The sequence below is a fragment of the Notothenia rossii genome (assembly GCF_949606895.1).
Source record: "Notothenia rossii genome assembly, chromosome: 4".
In the NCBI taxonomy this organism is placed as follows: domain Eukaryota; kingdom Metazoa; phylum Chordata; class Actinopteri; order Perciformes; family Nototheniidae; genus Notothenia; species Notothenia rossii.
Window position 1 is genome coordinate 39998342 of NC_136902.1, and position 20632 is coordinate 40018973.

The 20632-nt window shown below is 40.4% G+C and overlaps 1 protein-coding gene across 1 annotated transcript in view; it reads left to right on the forward strand.

The window, feature by feature from the left end:
* LOC307035128 (1-phosphatidylinositol 4,5-bisphosphate phosphodiesterase eta-2-like) overlaps nt 1–20632 on the forward strand; it is a 414967-nt gene that overhangs the window by 387393 nt on the left and 6942 nt on the right. The window contains exons 11-22 of the mRNA XM_079674157.1: nt 2500–2607; nt 8751–8906; nt 9652–9750; nt 10159–10259; nt 11296–11384; nt 11940–12122; nt 12217–12324; nt 13176–13300; nt 14573–14657; nt 15391–15537; nt 16623–16702; nt 20253–20628. Of these exons, the coding sequence (XP_079530283.1) occupies nt 2500–2607; nt 8751–8906; nt 9652–9750; nt 10159–10259; nt 11296–11384; nt 11940–12122; nt 12217–12324; nt 13176–13300; nt 14573–14657; nt 15391–15537; nt 16623–16702; nt 20253–20628 (1657 nt within the window). The remainder of the gene's footprint in view (nt 1–2499; nt 2608–8750; nt 8907–9651; nt 9751–10158; nt 10260–11295; nt 11385–11939; nt 12123–12216; nt 12325–13175; nt 13301–14572; nt 14658–15390; nt 15538–16622; nt 16703–20252; nt 20629–20632) is intronic.

The following is a 20632-nucleotide window of genomic DNA, read 5'->3' on the forward strand; positions in this document are numbered from 1 at the left end:
TTTTTAAATCCATGGTGAATTAATATTTTTAAAATAATTTAACATTTACTCAAATATGCATAACTGTGATGTTCTATCACATTGAAAAAGCCCTGTTTTTATCTACTGCTCTATGAGATGCTGTACCTGTCAAATTCATATTTTGTGGGATAAAAACACTTACCTACGTCCTGACGCTGCACTGACTGATAAACAATCCATATCGTTTTGAAGCGTTTTCGCTTAATCCTGACGCAGTCACACAGATCTGCGTTAATGCAGAAGGGAACATGGTTACATCTAAACTGGGATGAAGAAACGAGAGACGCCTGCAGGCCTCCAGCTCATGACACTGTGATGGAGAGTGATTGCTAACCACGACAAACTACCTCCAGTGTATTAGATCCATGGCTCATTGCCAACATATTGACGACTGACGCCTTTACAACGTTTCTCTATCGAGTCTCTCACTCGATCTCCCCTTGAGGCCTGTAATGAGGAGAGCAGAGTGCCACAGGTAATGTACAAGGACCTGAGTGATGGCTTCATCAGCTGCTCAGTCCTCTGCAAGGCTCTGCTCTCTGGAGGGATCACCACACAGAGATAATGTCAACAGACCACCATGACAAAGGGATTACAGGCTTCAACATGTTTTTGGAACTATTTTTGGGTCTTTATTAGAGAGATAGATTGGAAAGGTGGGAGATAGAGGGGATGTTATGTGTAAAGGGGCTGCAGGTGGGATTCAAACCTGCGTCTACCCCAGTACATGGACCAACATCTCTACCCTGTGAGCTATGTGGAGACTGGGCTTTAACCATTTTAAACATCGAAAACATTACCTTGATAAATAAACAAGCTTCTTTGATATATTTCCTACAGGAAACATTGCTTGACAATGTTATAGCAACCAGTTTTATAACCAGAATTAAAGCACGTTCTAGCCAATCAAATTGCTGTGATCTGAATGAGAAGGTTTTGTAGCTAAACACGAAAGTCAGAATACCTCGTTTGGATTACAGAATATTATTCAACACTCTCTTCAGGATAATGTTAGATGTAGTGAAAATAAAGTCACACACTGGCTCAGTAACATTGGTTGGTAACATTTAATCCCCCATAAGCCCCTTCTTAAATAGCCAAGTGATTTCATAAGCACAACTGATAGGCAAAGTTATTTGTATATGATTGCAATTATCAACGTGGTGAAGTAAAGGTTTTAACAAGGCAGGGAGAACAATGGCAATAATAATAATAGTATTGTCAGAATGTAAGATGCAGTTTCTGGCAGACGAGGCGCATTCCTCCAAACTTCAGGCAGGGAGTTTAAATGTGACCGAGAGAGTGTTTTTATTCCGCAGTCTGTCAGAGCTGCTGCTGTTTTCACATTCACACCTTCACACTATAAAAGAAGAAGGCTGGGTTTGAAGCAGAGGAAAGTCTAGCTTTGACACCTGATATATATTTTTTGCTATGTATATCTCAAGCTACCGTTCACTGTTTGAAGATGCTTATAATTTCCCTGTGAATATTAGCACTGATCTTAACCATTTGAAGGGTTTTTGCTATGAGACTTGTATATCCAAATATCTGCTTATTGCCCAGTTAACATAGTCTGCAAATTCCTGTTGATTTTTTAATTAAGAACTTTCTGTTGTGTAATTAGGCATGAGGAAATTGTTCAGCTCAAAGTAATTGTAAAAAATAAAATCTGATTGGATTTAGTTGGGGAAAATAAATGTTTTGACTCTGATGGAATTATGTATGATATTTTTTTGAATGAGCAGTACTGAAAAGCACATGGATGTTTATTCTTAGATCTGTTCCTTTGTAGATAAACTTCAAATCCTACCTAATTTTCTTGCAATATATTTTGCCTCTATTACTGGTCCTGTGTTTAGATAGCTGAGAGAACTAACACTGGGATGATTGATGTACACCAGTAGTGGAAAAGTATTTAGATCCTTTACCTAAGTAGAAGTACTGACAGCACACAGTTAAAACACTCTGTTGTAAGTCAAAGTAAGTACAATGTTAACTTAACGTATTAAAATGATTTTGTAAGTAATAAATGGCAAAGAATAACTCGGATACATTTTTTTTTTAAAACTAAAAACAAATTAGTTAATTTACTTGTTATCTTCCAATCAGCTACTTGATGAATTGTCTAAGTAATGTTTTGTATGTACTATGGGCAACTTTAATTTGTAAAAAAATATCATATTTTTGAAAAATGTTATGCAATAGTCTTAATTTGTAAAGAAACTTAAGCTATAAAAAAATCTTGAGTGCTGTAGAAATAACAGTAATTCACTTTAATTTGTTGTGACGTTAAATTAGAAAGTATCATGTAAAGAAAAGTGGCTCATCATTGTCATTTAAGGAAGTGACTTTTTCACCAGCAGTCAGTGGTCAGCTCTAGAGAAAACCAAGGCCCATCTAGTTTAAAGTTCCCTGACCAACAAATGGATTAAATGAAAGTTGCATGAAGCTGTACTGACTCTTTCTCCTCTCCCCCAGGGGAAGAAACTGCCCCCCAACATCGACGAGGACGCTGAGGAGGGAGACGTGTCGGACGAGGACAGTGCTGATGAGATGGAGGACGACTGCAAGTTGATGAACGGAGATGTATGTACCTGCCCTTTCCTTTCCACACTTATCTCTACAGGCAGCTTTTTCTGTCCAACAGATCAAATGTCAAAGTGTGTATTTCCTGTTCCTTATGTTACAGAGGCCCTATTGGGTTAATGTTAATGGTCTGCTTTGATAAGGGGCGGGACATCTTTAAGCAGTTGACCAATCACATCAGAGCCGGCCTTCTAACCAATCAGAGCAGACAGGGCTCTTTTTGAACATGTCACAGTAGAGACACTACATATTACTATGAACCTGAACGTGTGCAGAATATGGCCCCTTTAATCTAAGCTCTGGTCACTGAGTGTTTTCCTCCTGTCTCTTCTCTGCGGTTTGCTTTTTCTCTTTCTCTCTGGCTATGTGTTCTCATGTCCTGCTCTTCTCTCTTCCTGTTTGTCCTTCTCTTCTACTGTTGCTTGCTTCTTTTGAAAGTGGAAGGTACTGTATACAAAGCTCATTCTCCTCAAAAACATCCCCCAGTCATCTGCCATACCTTCTCATCATACGCTATGCTCCATCAAATTTGCATAGCCTTGCTTGAAATAAAATATACCCTTTTTTTTTTTATCCGACCTAAAGTACACATATATTTTTCTTTTTGGGTTCTTAGAAAAAAGTCAGAATTCTGAATTGAATCTCAGAACCCCAAAACCATTTAACTTTTGGTCAGATGTCAAAACTTTTTTCACATGTGGACCTTATCCATTTCAATAGAAGACTAATGTTGTTGTATTTTTCTTTTTATTCCAACTGATGAAGTTTAGATGGAAATCTTTCTACGACTCACAGACGAGTGTTAAAATGTATTCACAAAATGACATCAGTACTGAGGCTTTTGGTGTTTGCATTTAAAAGAAAAAGTATCTAAAGCTATAATAACCGGACAAAACAGCATTTTGTTAGGCAGTAAAAACCTCTGAAACAATTATTTGTTCAGTGAAAATGAAAATGCTATGAAGATGAGGTGTGATATCTGATCCAATGAAGTATTAGGACAGATTAAAGCAAGTCAATTATGCACAAAATCTGCCATCTTCCTGCATCATATCATTGTGTTGACACTGGCCCAATTCCAATCCGCCCCCTTCACCCTACCCACTAACCCTCCGTTTGCACGTTCGCGCGGAGGGTCAGCCACATTAAGTGCTGTTCCAAACCAACGAGTGTGGAGGGGGAGTGGGTTATCAAGCCCTCAAAAACAGCGAGTCTGCATCGGTGCTGACTTCCCCTGCTCCACCTGACCGGTCTCAACGCTGTGTGTGTCCGTTAGGAAACACGCTGTTTACAAACAGTTCCTGCAAACATCCACTGATAAACTGCGATGTTAACAACGTCATGATAACCTCATATGTTTTTTACTTAGGATCGTACCTGTGTTTAGTCTAGAAAAAGGTAAATGTGTGCATTTCATTATAAAGTTGTGTTTATTTTACAGACTGTTGCAAAAACTAAGAAGCTTATAAACATCAGGTTTAAAACTAAAAGAGCTTTACAAAAAAGTAACACAATTAAATATGTTTGGAGTTTTATTTTAGTTATTAATTTGAATTTTTGTCAAAGAGAAGCTAATTTGAAACCGTTGTTACATACAGTTACGGCATTTCCTGTTTCTGCCGGAGAGAGGGGAGGCCGTCCCAAAGCTTGCTGCTGTGTTTACTCCATCCATTTGACAGGAGGGAGCCTCGTTGAGCTGCGAGTGTCACTCTGTTACGGATTGGGAGTGGCTAGGGCGTGATTTGGAATTGGGCCTCTCTCATGGAGCATGCTGCTGCTGCCTACTCTCTGAAGTGGAGACACTGCCCCCATGAGGCTGACCTCAGCATGTGCATTATATTCTCTACAAGGCATTCAGCAGTGATCTCTCAATAAGGACATCTTTCATTGATCCATCTGTATAATGTCCTGTATGTCCCAATGCCATCCTGTCTCATGTGGAAACACGTTCATTACCCAAAGGTCCATCCATCAGTGTGGAGCTGCTGCATCATGAGCATTGATGTGATGCTTCAAACCTGCACCTTCTGAATGTGTGGAGGATCCTGCATGTTCTTTTTAGTTATAGTACAAGCTTTCTTTTACATTAGGATCTTAATAAAGCGTATTAGGTGCACTTCATCTAGATTTAATTAAATATATATTTTATTGATCACAATTATCAGGAATGTATTGGCCCAGAGGCTTGTAGACAAGGCATTGTTCATGAATTAGAAATAACATGAAATTGAAGATAAACGGTAGAGATATTCAACTTTAGGAAATAAACGAAAAAAGGCAATTATATACAAATATATATCTATATGGAGTATCTCTATTGAACACAACATATACATATATAGGATTGAAGTGTGTGTAAAGATTATTAAACACATATTTCTAGGGATATGCAACATTTGCCTTTCACATTTTTAATGGGTAATATATTGACCCAGAAATAATTGCCAACAAATATATTATTGTGTTTTTAAGACCACCAAACTGATAATATGCATGTAGTACAATTCCTGCATCATGTTAAAAAATATAAAGGTCATGTCCATTCAGTTCGTAAGAGTCCTGAAGGACTCGTTCATTAAATGGTGCGGAGCTTCTGCATTATGTAACAAATTATAAAACGGACAAGTCAAATCAAGCAATCTGATTGGTTCTTAGCCGTGATATACTGAGCGTATACACAAGTTATTGAGCCGTTTCCGCTCTACATCCTGAACTCCTCCCTTCGATGCAATGCACTTCCGTTTTGGCGGACTGGGTTTGTTTTGCTAGCTAGCTCCGTTGTGCCGACAAAGCACTGATATCGCAGAGACAAAGAGGATATAACAATTACAACATGAAGAAAAGTGGTTCGGGAACTACGTGTGCGGTAGTTGGTTGCAATCACTCGAGAAAGCACCTGAACGAGTGGTTAGATAGAGTGCTACGACCACAAACCAGCACCCAGCACCCAGCCATGTTGTTCATTAAATACAGATAAACACAACAAATACTGCATGCATTGTATTTTTTAATATTATATATGAATATTTTCATAGTGATGTAATTGTGTGGGCTGCTTTTATATTTTAATTTGTAATACCTGTTAGGATTAAACATGTGATCTTTCTTGTTGAAGCCATTTATTTAGTTTCCTCCAAACAATTAATTCATTCAGTGTTATTTATGTACAGTATGAGCTTAATATGAATGATGAACTGTGTTAAAAGAAATTGTAGCACTCTAAGGAACATATGAAATGCAATAATGCAATAACAGTGCAATAATGAAATTAAATTACATCAAACTTTATTTTCACTCAAACAGTACAGGCACATATGATATATTGCACAGCATAAAGAGATCATGTAAATTGTTCATTATGTAAACAACAGACAACTGTTGGCTCCTGTGGGCATGACCTAAATAAGGCAGTTTATTTTGGTTTTAAAATGCTGAGATATTTACTGCAGAACTGTAACCTTCCCTCAACAAAATCGTCAACAATTTTCGGGAGCATGTGGGCAAAGTAGAATGTGCGCAGCCTTATGATATGCCTTCAGACTGTCCATTGCTTTTCCATCTATTGCCATGGATTGAACGAAGTAGGAGCAAATTTTGCTGTACGTTATGCTGGGCCACGTCGTCATGTTATCCTCCCAGTTTTGCACTGAATTCGGGTGGGGGAGAGTAACGCCATCTCCAGTCAAAGAAGTAGAATCGTGTTCCCAAGCTAGCATCACTGTTAGCATCGAAATCGCTGTGTTTACACCAGTGCCCGTCTGACTGTTTACACCGGTTTACACCGACAGACGCTGTGCAAAAGACTTCCGGCGGAAATGAAGTGCATTTGTGTAGGGTTATGGCGCTACCCGTGGTTTGGCGCGTAAACTTGTCTATACCGTTGGGCTGAAAAGCAAATGCTGGAACAAGAAAGCAGCGGAGAAGTAACGGGGCAGAAGCCCTCCTTTTTGATGCAGCGGTCCAGACATAGACATCAAACGGCAAAACATATTCAGTGTGCAGTTCCTTTGGCATTAGGGCAGGGATATCTAGATACTTTCGAAGGTTTAACATAATGAATTGTGCTACTTTTAAAACAAGCAACGATGCTTTCAAATTTGTAACGAAAGAGGTCCGCAAAAACGCTATCGACCAATCAGATTGCTTGATTTGACTTGTCAGTTTTATAAATATATTTAAATTTCTTCCGTTACGAAACAAAGTTACAAAGCATAAAATGGAAACATTTAAGATTAACTTCGACCTCCGGGGGGTTCTTACTATAGTATGGAGGAGTGGACTGAGCAGTGCCTATCTCCAGAAAAAAAAGCACCTAAACGACGACATGCAGGGCTACGTGAAGAGCAGGTAGACCAACTGGAAAAGTACAACCATTCAAAAGCTTTCTGATGCGGGTCTTGAAACAAAGCAGAGAAGTTATGACCGTTAGTGGCCACAGGTGCGAAAGCTCTCTCCAGAGCTACTGGAAGCCCAATCTCGGGTACCGGAGAAAGTGGAGCAATATTCTCACCACGCCAAGCAACAGCCTCGAACAACCTCAACCTATACAAGTGACCACGTAAGCCATGCTACTGATGCTGGACAGTTTTTCAGTGGATGCACAATACACAGCAACATACACATTAATGTAAATAAACAGCCAAATAATGGATCAACGCTCTCTGTTTAATATGTTCGCTCGCTGTTAGTGTTGTTGCATAGCAACCACCTTGCACTATGTTTTGTGCAGAAGGCAACGGAGGGACTATTTTATTTTGAACATCATTATTTACGAATAAAAACTATTTAAATTAGTGTGTATTTTTCTTTCATATTGCCACACTTGGTAATCGTTTTATAAAAGCAATAGCTCACTTCAGGCCGTGATATATGCTCATTATATCACAGCTAAGGGGCGTGGTTCGGCCCGACGTTTTAGCTGTGATATAATGAGCACCACGGCCTGTCGTGAGCTATTGCCTAAATATATTGCTTAATCTTTGCTCTCCATTAAACTTGCATGCTGCGCGTTTGTTCTTCTTTTAGACCAGAGGAAGACAAACTGGTACAGCAGGACCATTGATTAAAATCAACTATATTACTTTAAACTTTAGAGACCCAGCTGATGGTCTTTTTTGCTTTTTTAAAGGGGGAGTTCAGGGTAAAGGGGTGTAGCACAACTAAAGGTTCGAATTTTTAAGATTAATTTAAGATGCTGCTGTGTTTAAGGTTTCCTATATATTCCATTTTGTAAGTTCAGGATGAACAGGGGCTTAAAACTAATATTAATAGGACCTAGAAATCTATATTGTCATCAATTGTCACAGTCATTATTGCATTGACACCATTTTTTACACAGATTAGACCATATTTTGACAAAATACTTTCAAAATATTACATTAAGTCCTGGAGGAACAAAACCCATGCTTTGAATTGATATCTCAAACATTTATATTTCGAGATGTCTGCAGGACCTTGATGGGGAGCACTGCTCAGTGCTCACCATCCTGAGGCTGGTCTGTAGTTTTGGGGGTGTTAAAGGTCCCATGTCATGGACATTTCTACTGATCATAATTCCATTGTTGAGGTATACTAGAATAGATTTACATTGTTCAATGTTCCAAACTCACATTGGTTTTCTCATACAGCATCTCTCTATAGTATGTGTATTCACTCTCTGTCCTACACGGCTTGATGGAGCTCCTGACCCCCCCCCCCCCCCTGTGAGCCCACTGTGCTCTGATGTGTGTTTATGTGTTACAATGGCATTTGTTAGCAACCAGGAAATGACACCAGTAAGTACAAACAGATGAGAATGCTGCGTGGGGTCTGGGTGCCGTGTTGGCGGGACGTTGCGGGGCTCGCTGCTCCGCCCTTTGAGACTCGAGGATTATCAGAATTGATCTCAGGAATAAGAAAAGACACTGAAGATAAAGAAAGTTAGAGGTGTCTTCCCCCCCTCAAGTCTGCTAACATCACTCATTTTAAATTGTCCTAACCTATCATCTAATTTCAGCGTTATAAGACCGTCTCAATAAATGCAGCTGCCCACTAAAAGCATCTTGAGTTGTAGAGGACATTTCAGACAGATCCATAACTCCCAGCAGCCCTTGTGTGATGTACTCCGGGTCAGTGTGTGTAACTGCTCCCCCCCCCTCCTGCAGACTACAGCCAACAGGAAGCAGGTGGAGAACCTGGCCAAGAAGAAGCTGGACAACCTGATGAAGGAGTCCAAGATCCGAGACAGAGAAGACCCCGACAGCTTCACCATTGCAGCCCTCCCCCCCTCCGGGAAGCCCACCGACAAAACGAGTTCCAAGGTAAATTGTTCCAAAGATTTATCGTTTTTGAAAAAAAAAAATCCTTTTCTATTTACAGGAAAAGCTGTGTTTCATGAAGCATATTCAGGCAGTAGTCTATTCACCAACAATGAAACACATGAGCACATACTACAGTTTAAAAAGCAGAAATACAATCTGAGCTGACAGGAAATGCTCCGTTTTAGTTTAATACACACAGTTAAGCTCACACACACTATTTTATGAACATATAGGTCCACCTGCTGAATTATGTGGCCAGGGAAAGGAACGTTTGGGGCTCTCTGCTGGAATTGCTACCTCCGCGACCCGACCACGGATAAGCGGGAGAAGATGGAGGGATGTAATCATGCTAGAAATCCATAGTTATTAGAAATGAAACAGTAATCTGATTTCCTATTTCTTTTATGTAACTGGAAGGGAATACAGTTAACTTTTTTCATCCTGATAACATAATCCTCTTACTGTACATGTCATCTGTTTCTCCCAAGCCTGTTTATATAAGGCTTCATTTTCACATTCAGACGTTCTCTTCCCAGAGGTTTAGGTAGTTTCAGGTTTTATTTGTCACATTTCAGACATCACGAATGAGCAATAACTCCCAGCAGCCCTTGTGTCATACATCATTTTTCATGTTCAGGTTCCTCTGTGTAACTGTTCCTTATGTCTAGCAGAGAGTAACAGTTTCTTTAATAAGTCCTCTTACAAATCTCCAGCATGTCTACTAACCTGTCTCCTCTGCTGTCAGGGTAAGAGTGAGGAGGGGACAGACACTGGGGACGAGGCTAACCCCTGCAGCAACAAGAGGACAGGACGCTCCTTCATGGGGAGTTTCTCTAAACGCAAGGTTAGCTTTTACTTTGAAGACTGTTTTCAAATATCCCACGTGTGATGAGAACACAGGGCTTCCAGTTTCAACTTTAATCACACTGTAGCTTGAATTTATTTAAAAAGGGCAATGATCGGCAAGTTAAACTAAGAACACTTTGATCTGATCTGTTCTATTAAATGCAGGGCTGAAATGAAGTCGGACTGACTAACTAATGGATCATTCATGATAAATATTTAATGGACTGCTCAATAGTGGCAGTAATTGCCTTAGTTTGTGTCTTTGTGTTTTCATGAACCTCTAGAAGAGATAACTTGTGTTCCAAGAGAAACAGATCAACTTGTTGATTCTAAAAGTATCATCTTATGAAGGTTGTTACTGTCTCCGGTATTCTCTGGCTCCTCACTTTTTCCCCTTCTTTTGCAGAAAAAGGTCACCAAGCTGAAAAAGACGTCGAGTTTCGAAGACACGGACACGGATCAGGAGAGTACGAACAGCGCCTCCCGGGCCCCTCTGCATCACAACAAGTACGCTACACACACACACACACACACACACACACACACACACACACACACACACACACACACACACACACACACACACACACACACACACACACACACACACACACATACCATGTATACATCACTTCAGGGGACATTACATTGACTTACATGCATTTCCTGGAGACTTATCCTAACCTTAGCCATAACCAACACATGCCTAACCTTTAACCTTACCCTAACCAAGTCTTCACCCTGAAATTAATGATTCCCCTCATGGGGACCTCCATTTTGTCTCCATAAGGGAGGCGAGTCCCCACACGTGACTGTGTAAACAGATTTTGTTCCCCACAAGGATAGTAATGCTAGGACACACACACACACACACATACATACATACATACATACATACATACATACATACATACATACATACATTCTGAACTAATTTACATACTTTAGATACCAATAATCATGAGAAGCGTGATATATATAGTTGTGGTGGAAATTCCATGCTTAATCACCTTCTGGTAAGAAAATAACAAATATACAAGCTTAAACCAAAGTAGTGTTATTTAATAAGGAGTTATGGCATTTAACAGAATCAATCTTATTTCCAGCTGGAAGGGCAGTCCTGCACTAGCAGTAGCACCAAGATCTGACCACGTACAACAGAAAATACAAGCACTTTATACACTCAAAACACAAAGAAAGGGGAAGGTCTCAGCAAGGCAATATACATTTCATGAAGTGTTGGCCAGATGTTTGAAACTTGCATACATGGTCAGTACAATCCTAACAATGGTCGTAGAAACAGCCTTCTGTCTATTCTAAGGAAGTGAAAATGAAGTAGCTAGATGTGAATTCAAACCGCGGGAAAAACAAACCAGAGAAGGAAGTTATATACTTACTGTAAATGACACTTGATGATAAATGTACTACAACAATAGTGATAACACGGTTATAATATTGCGGTAATGCAAGTCTGAGAATGTGACAGCCCTACTTTACATTTCTGTGTTTAATGTAACCTTTGACTTCTTGTTAAACCTTCCAGAAAGAAGAAGACCATGAAGTTGTCCCGGGCTCTGTCTGATCTGGTGAAGTACACGTGCTCCGTGGGTCTCTACGACATCGAGGCACAACGTGAGCGCTTCTGCTAACCTGAGGCTAAGTGCTAACAGAATGGAGCGGATATAAAACACCACTTTCTGGCAGGCTAGGGAAGTTACGGACTAAATGTAATGGGATTACTTAATCAGGATACAAAAGGTATCTTAAATCCCTTCAAGTTAAATGAAGGGAACACTGACTGCGGTTGGTCATTGTCGTTATCAGACAAATGTAAAAGGATGTTGAAAATAAATAGAAAAACATTCATCATTTTAATTAGTCTTTTAATTGAATTATATTTACTCAAATGTTATTCTTATTTTATTCCTTTATTTATCAATGTATTCATTCATTCATTTACTCATTTATTTATATTATATTGTTTTATTCAGTCCTGTGTTTATTGGCTTCTGTTGGTATTAAGTGTTTTGATCAATTACAAAGTTATGCGGTACTCGGTATATATAACCTGTGAAGGGGTGTGTTGTATTGTTTTCATATTTGTTTTGTTTATGGTTTGTAAAGCACTTGTGTTATTTAAAAGAAGTGCTATATGAGTAAAGTTTGATTTGATGTCTCTGTGGTCAGCCTCCTGTAGCTGGCAGGTGTCGTCGCTCAGTGAGACCAAAGCCCACCAGGTGATGCAGCAGAAAGCCACCTCCTTCATCCACTTCAACCAGAGGCAGCTGTCCCGCATCTACCCCTCCTCGTACCGCGTGGACTCCTCCAACTTCAATCCCCAGCCCTTCTGGAGCGCTGGCTGCCAGCTGGGTACGAGCTTCATCTCTGCTCTGCCACCATTATTTTCTGTCCTGCCAGTTTTTTTTAGGGCTGACAATAACAAGCTGAACTGCTTTGATTTCAGTCGCTCTCAACTACCAATCAGAGGGCCGCGTCCTGCAGCTCAACAGAGCCAAGTTCTACAGCAACGGGAACTGTGGCTACATCCTGAAGCCCGCCTGCATGTGTGAAGGTCAGCAGTGACATGAGTCATTAGCAGCATTTCAGTTTGGGTCTATTGAAGACCTTAGGAATACTGACATCATTAATTAACAAGTAGGTTTAGCTGCCCCGCTTGTTATGTTATGTATAGGCATTAGAATACGTATAAAGAACAGTATTATAGTATATTTTACTATGATGTTAATTTGATCTTTGAATACGAATTTCACTAAATCTGAGGTGCATGGAAATGGGAAAAACCTCTTCACTGATGGCTTATTCATCATTTTGAATGTTGTATTATTGGTGTCACAAGTAGATAGTATCAAAATGTATGCTCCCATATGGGCATTTTATTATTTGCAGCTTATGTCATTTGTAACCTCGACTATATAAATGTTCTTTGGTACAGGGTTTGTATTATATGTAAGGGATTATGTAACGAGCCGGTCATCAATGTAAAAAGAACACCAACAGGGTGAGCAGGATCCCGACACGAAGCGGAAGGATTTTCAATCTTCCTGAACCTTTCCTTGCCAATGCTGACATTAAAGTGACCGAACTCTGCGGATTGATCTGACTGCACACACTTTAGTTCCTGCTTAGTAGCGCTCTTCTATTGGAAAAGAGCAGACCACAGAATGTTCGAATGTGTCAACCAATCAGCTTCGAATATTCAACTAAGCTGTCATTTTTAAAAGACTCTCTACACATTTGATATTCCAATGAAACTTGCTGGATGGACTTGCTGTTTTAAATCTGATCATAATGATCAGCAATGTAACTAGCTTTGGATGAAAATGTGTTCATTTCAGAATTTAGAGTTGAACTTTGTATGTGAAGGTAATCAAACATGTACTTTTCTGTTTCTTGCCCTCACAGGGACCTTCAACCCCAACCTGGAGGAGCCTCTACCAGGTCAGATGAAGAAGCAGCTGGTGCTGAAGATCATCAGCGGACAGCAGCTGCCCAAACCCAAAGACTCTATGCTGGGGGACCGGGGAGAGGTAACACACAGGACCACTCCGGGGTCTTTTTAAAGTTATTTAAATATGCAAAATACAGCTCTGAAACAAATTAAGAGACCACTGCAGCATGATCAGTTTCTCTGGTTTTATTATTTATAGGTATGTGTTTGAGTAAAATTAAATATATATTTGATAAACTACCATAATTTTCGGACTATAAGGCGCACCTGAAGATAAGCCGCAGCAGCTAAATTGAATGATTTGTACATATATAAGCCGCACTGGACTATAAGCCGCAGGTGTTTTAATGTTTCATTACCATATGTAAGGGTTCGTGCACAGAAGGGATTGTCGGGAAAGAGATGGCTGTTTGAGGAAGCTCCCATTTATTAACATTTCAACAAACAAGTTGCATATTTGCATAACGTATTCAAGTGTTACCATTTAGTGCAATAGTAGCTACAGAACATGTACTGTGCTGTGTAAACTGTACTGTATCACATAGCGTTTCAGACACACAAACTTTTCAACTTTCAAACTTAAACGGTGCGCTCCCAGCGCACGTACCGGCAGTGATCTACAGCAGCGGTTTTCAACCAGTGGTACGGGGACAAACTGTCTCGCTCTCGTAATGTCTGTCTGTCTTGCTCTCGTTCTGTCTCTCGTACCACTCTCGGTTCCACTTTTACTTTTGCGCGCTACCTGTCTCACTCTTTTCCGGCCTCCAGCTTTTCCTGCTGGAACCCGCCGCTTAAAGGTGGGGGTCCGCGGACCGGCCATAGAGCCCATAGAGTTAAAGGTGGTGGACTGTAACCTTTAAAATCCATAGATTTAGGAGGTCCCCTAATGCCCGTTAGCTGTAAAAATCCATAGATTAGCCGCACCGTTATATAAGCCGCAGCGTCGAAAAATGGGAAAAAAGGCGCGGCTTATAGTCCGAAAATTACGGTACTCACATTTCACTGGAATGGAATGGCTGCCATACATGTAGAGATTAAGATTTAAGAGAGATTTTTTCCAGAGCTGTATATATTGGTATACATGTTATAATACATTTTGCCTGTACACTAAGAAACATAGTTATGTTAAAGCAATAACACTCAATGCATATTAATCAAATTGCCAAGTTTGACCCGGTGAGATGCTTCTTTATTGGCAGCAAGAGATGGAGACATAGCTAAGTGTCAACATGACTGAGTGGTAGTTTTCAACCTCACCAAAAAGAAGTGGAGTGGGATCATTGAAAAGTCTTTACATGGAATCACATGGTTGGTGAAGCAGTAACTGAACACTGTAACGTCCGTCTGTCAGATCATTGATCCCTTCGTGGAGGTGGAGATCATCGGCGTGCCGGTGGACTGCTGCAAGGAGCAGACCAGAGTGGTGGATGATAACGGTGAGTGGGGGGGGAATCACTCAGGGTCTCCTGCCTTCATATTCTGCAGAGAAGTCGGCCCGTTGCCATAAAAAGGCCTGTTTTGGTGGAGAAATAGTGACTTGGTAATAATGCAGAGTTGCAGGGAAGAATATTCATTATCAATTCTGGTTACAGTGATCCTGATGCTTCAAAGTATTTGTTAAATATAGATATTTGTCTAAAACCATTTAGTGCTTCACATAATAAAATACACAACGGCTGTAGCCTGATATTATATGATTTGGTGTGTGTGTGTTTGTGTGTGTTATGGGTTCTGATCTATAATTGATGTGCTCAGCACGAGAAGAGGTGCACAGGCAGCACCTATCAGTCTCCTTGCACACACACACACACGCACGCACGCACACACACACACACACACACACACACACACACACACACACACACACACACACACACACACACACACACACACACACACACACACACACACACACACACACACACACACACACACACACCCTGAATAATGGATGAGAGCAGAGTTTGCTGACTCTACTGGACTGTTCACTCTCTTTGTCCTCTTCTTTTATTTCACTCCCTCTCTGTTTTATCTACTGACTTCTCTTCTCTTCTTGTTACTCGTCATGCTCTTTGAATATCCGTCTTGATTATTCTCCTGCGATTCCCCTTCCCCTCTCTCCCCTCCCCTCCTCCACCCCCCCTGTCTCTCTCGGGACCGGTCCCTCAGGCTTCAACCCGATGTGGGAGGAGACGATCGTGTTCACCGTCCACATGCCGGAGCTCGCCCTGGTGCGTTTCCTCGTGTGGGATCATGACCCCATCGGCCAGGACTTCATCGGCCAGCGCACCATCGCCTTCAACAGCATGATTCCAGGTAAGAGGGAGCAGAGGGGCACCCCCACCTCACGTGCCAACAGTTTGTGGTCACTTACAAAAAGCTTCCTAGTGCATTTTGTTTCTCATGTTCTAGACATAGAAATTGTGGTTTTGTTCTGAGTCAGAGAATGAAGAGGCTTTGGTGGAGGTTCATTGAAAGTCATGCCTAGAGCACTGTTGCCATGCTTTATTAGGATTTAAAGATGCTGCTTGATCCCATGCAGTTATTTTTAATCGATGTTACAATAGGACGAGTTTATAAACGGAATAGTTTTGGAAAATCCTTCGGAGTTTGATGAGAAGAGGAATCGGTTAAGTCAAAACCTGGAGCAGGGACATGGTTAGCCTAGCTTAGCATGAAGACTAGAGGCAAAGTGACAAAGCTGGCCTGGCTTTGTCCAAAGGTTTAAAAAAACGACGACATTGAATATATTAAGACATGCTTAAGGGTTCCATCTTCCCTGAAACTAGATTTTAGTGTTGATTATTTTCACACTGCATCCACCAAATAAAAAACCTAGTAATTAAATATGAAATACACTATAACATATTTCTTATATATGTTTTTTCAGTATATACTCCTTAGTGATGAGCATCTGTCTCATTGACTGGTCTCACAGTATCCCATACTGATCAAATATAATTCAAGTTAAATAGCTCAATAACATGAAAAAACACCAATGGAGTGCTTTTATTTTGAAATAAATTGACTCATGTTTATGTATAACTATGAAATTAGCATTAACAATCAGGAGAACGTTTTTCTTTATTTATATTCATACAGTAAGGAGAGAGGACTAAATAATTAGAATGAATGGTCATCTGCGTAAAGCCTTATCCACCGGTGAGCTCAGTACCAAGCCTTTTGGAACACAATACCTTTCAGTTTTAAATGACCTGTTATCTAGTTATTTGTTTTTTCCTGATATGTTCTATAACAGTGCTACCTTACGGACTATCTAAATACTTTTTATAAAAAAATATGTGTATTTTCAATGCTGATTGATATAACATATAACATTTCTATCTGCCCTGTTGTGTTTGACTCCTAACTCTGGTGTGTGTGTGTGTTGGTGTGTGCAGGTTATCGCCATGTGTACTTGGAAGGTATGGAGGAGGCTTCCATCTTTGTTCACGTAGCTGTGAATGACATCACTGGTAAGGTAGGTACAACTGCAGGAGGGAGCTGAAAACTTTTGAGAAATTCATCCAAAAATGTTATTGAAGTATATTAATTATTGTAAAGTAGGACTTTTTTTTTAATTATAAAACGTATTCTGGATTTAATACACAGTTATGAATATCCAACGATATATCGGCCAACCATTTTTATTAACAAAACGGATTTGATAAGGAAATTAAACTTGTTTTATTTTTAATGTAATGTGTTTATCGAGTTTTATTTTTAACAAATGTACTAAATAAATGATCACTATTTAAAATGCAACAGCTCCGCAAAAAAAAAAAACCTACATAGTTCTCTCCATGCACATCTGTCAAACATCATATGGAGTCTGTTATCACAGTGTCATAACGCAAAGCATCAAAGTCTGCCCTTAGCATCTCATGTACTTCATTCAGGGGCTATCGTTGAAAAGCGAAATAGATACTTTTATATAATTGACTTAACATGTCATACACAAACATCCTTCTCTAAAAGGTCATTTCAAGCTTCAGAAACCCAACAGCAGATTAGACCCTCAAATATTTTCTAAAAGGCACAGATGTTTCTCCTACCCTTTAAATTAACAGTATTTGAATATTTTAATTAATAAGGTTGTATCTGATTAAAAGCACAAGGCCCCTTCCTCAATGAATCAAAAGTCCATCGTCTCGTCGTCAACGTGTTTATTGGTTAGAAGCCAGAGATAAGTGATGTGGTTAACACAAGCCTAAGATATGTTCACGTCTTAAAACAGTGGTTGCTAAGTTTCTAAATAAACTACTATATGTCACCACGTATAACATTAGCCACCTTTAGCTTAGCATTAGCATTTTACTTCTCGAGTTGCAAGGAACTCTTGCAATGCTAACTTCCATGTCGGCCTACAAAAATCAGTAGTTACTGCACCACTCAATTGGAGTGATATTTGTGTGAGGTGGTGAACTGATACAGCAGGGTTACATGTACATATATTAACATCATCAGCATACGAAGCATTTTTTGAGATTTCTACAACTTTGTATGTTGTCCCTGTCCATTGTCAATATGACAATGCATAGCCTACATTTTAGCTGAGTCACCTTCTCAGTGAAATGGGGATGGTCCGCTGGCAGACATATTGAGTGTCTGTTATTGCGCTTGTTTCAGTTAGACCCTTCATTTTAAAATCACTCAGCTGCCATGTTGTAAATGACCGCTCTGCTGCATATTGTCCTTACTCTGAACTTCCTCTTTCTCAGCAGTTGCCCTGTGCTTACTGTTGTGATTTCTCTCTTGACCCCCCCACCCAACCCAATCTTTTCTCTCTTTCATCCTCCCCTCTGATTTTCGCTCTCTTCCTGTGTCTGTTTGTGATTTCAGTGGACCCCTCTTTTTCCAAACGCTCCATTTAGAGGCAGGAAATATTTAGGAGCCCTGAAGCTGCCGCTCAAAACTCAGGTGTAGTGAGACCCAGTCGGCATCTTGCATGAGCCACCTGACCCCCCCCCAACAACACAACAATCCAGACACACACAAACACAAACACACACACAACCCCCTCCTTGCAGCCAACTGCAAGTTTTAAAACTACTATTACTGGCCAACTCATGCCTCACATGAGTTATGAAGGCTTGACCTGCCTGCTTCTCCATTGACACCCCCCCTTCCAAGTAGATCCAAAGTCAATTGTTGGATAGACGAGAGAGCGGTGTGTGTCAGGACGTCTTCCAGATTGGAGGACTTTGTTACTCTCTGTTGTTTCTGGCTTTTTTTCCTGTGTGCTCAGGAGTTTTTCAGCGCGCTGCACTGCAGGGGTATTCAGTTCCAGTGCCTTTGAGGACATTCAGTCCTCTCTTGTTTGCTCTGACCTTGTTTTTCTTCATCATTGTGTAGGGTTTTTCTCCCCTAAAAAAACTACTTTTAAAGAACCAGGCATAAGTCGATCACTTTGTTTTCTTGACACAGCCAATTCAGATTATATTTGGATTCAAGCTGCTGCCCAGTTCTTTGGTATTTATTTATATTACATTATTGCAGTGTTTTTTATGCAATCAAATTCTTGTTTTCAAAGCATTCTACTGCTGGTTGATGCTTGGTTTTCAGCTACACCCCCATTATACCGGTTGGATGATTGATGTTTATGAGGAAATTAAGAAAGCATCATGTCTGGTTTCTCTCCTTGTATCTAAAGCAGCGTGGCTCATCATATAAACACCTGTCAGTCAGTCTTAAAATCATCAAACGATATATGCTCTGAAAATGCAGATTTTAGCCTTACAGTAAATTAGGCAAAACATGTTTGGACTTATCTCAGTAAGCTACTAGATGAACTAAGGTAGAGCAATAACATTGAGCTTATTGATCTTTGGTTAAGACAAGTCTATTATCTCAAACAGGAAGTCTGCTTAGGTCCTGACTTAACCATGGATGTATAAAGAGAGCTGGGTAAAGCGTTGGAAGTGCTTTGAAAGTTAAAAAGAATTGCCACCAAAGAAATGCTGATTCGAAACCATGGTCACAAAAGGTTAGGCAGTTCCTGTTTCTGCCGGAGAGAGGTGAGTTCGTCCCAAAGTTTGCTGCTATATTTACACCCCCCACCTGAAATAAAGAGCCTCATTCAGCTGAGAGCCAGACTACAGATGGGAGTTTGTAGGGATCGGTTTGGAATGTGGCTCTCATGTTCACTTCAGTCTTCACTTATAATTCTTTCCCACAATACTTATTTTCTCTCTGCTATTGTCTTATTGTTGCTTTGCTGTTAAAAGTTGTCCAGTTAGCATTTCACCACAGTGGTCAACTGTCAGACTCTTTGGATCCACTACTTTCACATTGTTTAAAACGCTTAATGACAAGTCATGGCAATAGATTTTGGTAACTACGGAAGCTCCATCTTGCATTTCTTTAAACTCGCCCAAATGACATTTGATTTCACAGTCACTGATGTCATTGTCTGAGTGTCCTTATCACTGTCATCCCTCGTGCCGTGTGTTTGTGACGTCCCACATCACCATGCAGCACCTGAAGGCACTGCAAATAATCACACTGTTATTCTGCTGATACGTTTTCAGTAACCTCTTTTTATGTTGATTTTACCAAAAATAAATCTTATCTGTATTTTTCCCATCATCTTAAAGCCACCATTTTTTGAAATTCAAATATTCTATGTGATAAGGATCTTCATTATTCTGATGGTGTAAGTTTGACCAACTAGAAAGTATCAAAATGTGATTTATTTTGTAAGTGTACACACAGTCTGGGCTGCTCTTCGTGTTAAACATTGACACGTAGCTTCAAGCATGTGTTTGACTCATTAACTATTATAGATGTGTATGTGGTCAAATGACTGCTGAATGATCATGTAAAACACAATGATGAATCATTCTGTAAATGGATATTAATGTGTTTAAGCATGCTTACTGTACAATAACTTTAAATGTATCATTGCATAATACAGTGTGGGCTAGTGCCAAATTAATTATTGTCCCGGGATGACCTTTGCCTTAATCCTTTTGTTTGATTAAGATCCATTGTGTTTCTGACAATGATGATGTATTTTTTGTTTTTGCCAGGCCAGAGCAGCCACCGGTATAAAAGGACTGTTTCACAGAAACCCAAAGCAGGCTTCCCTGGACAGCCATGCTGCTGCTCAGCACAGCCGTAAGCACCCGTTCGGGGCCCACCTCCTGCGCCGCACTGCCAGCGCACCCACCAAAGGCCAGCCCAAAGTCAAGAAGGGCTTCCCGGAGATCGCCATCGACACCAAAGACTACAGCTCAGAGGGTGCTAGTGGAGACCGGGAGTCTGAGGACAGAGACAAGGCCTCTGCCGACGCCTTTCACCAGCCCACACCCCCCCAGAACAGGGAATCTCTGGCATCCCACCCAGCCAAGGGCCCCTGGGAGCGTCCTGACACCAACGGGGCTTTCCACCCCGAAAAGGGTAAAGGTAA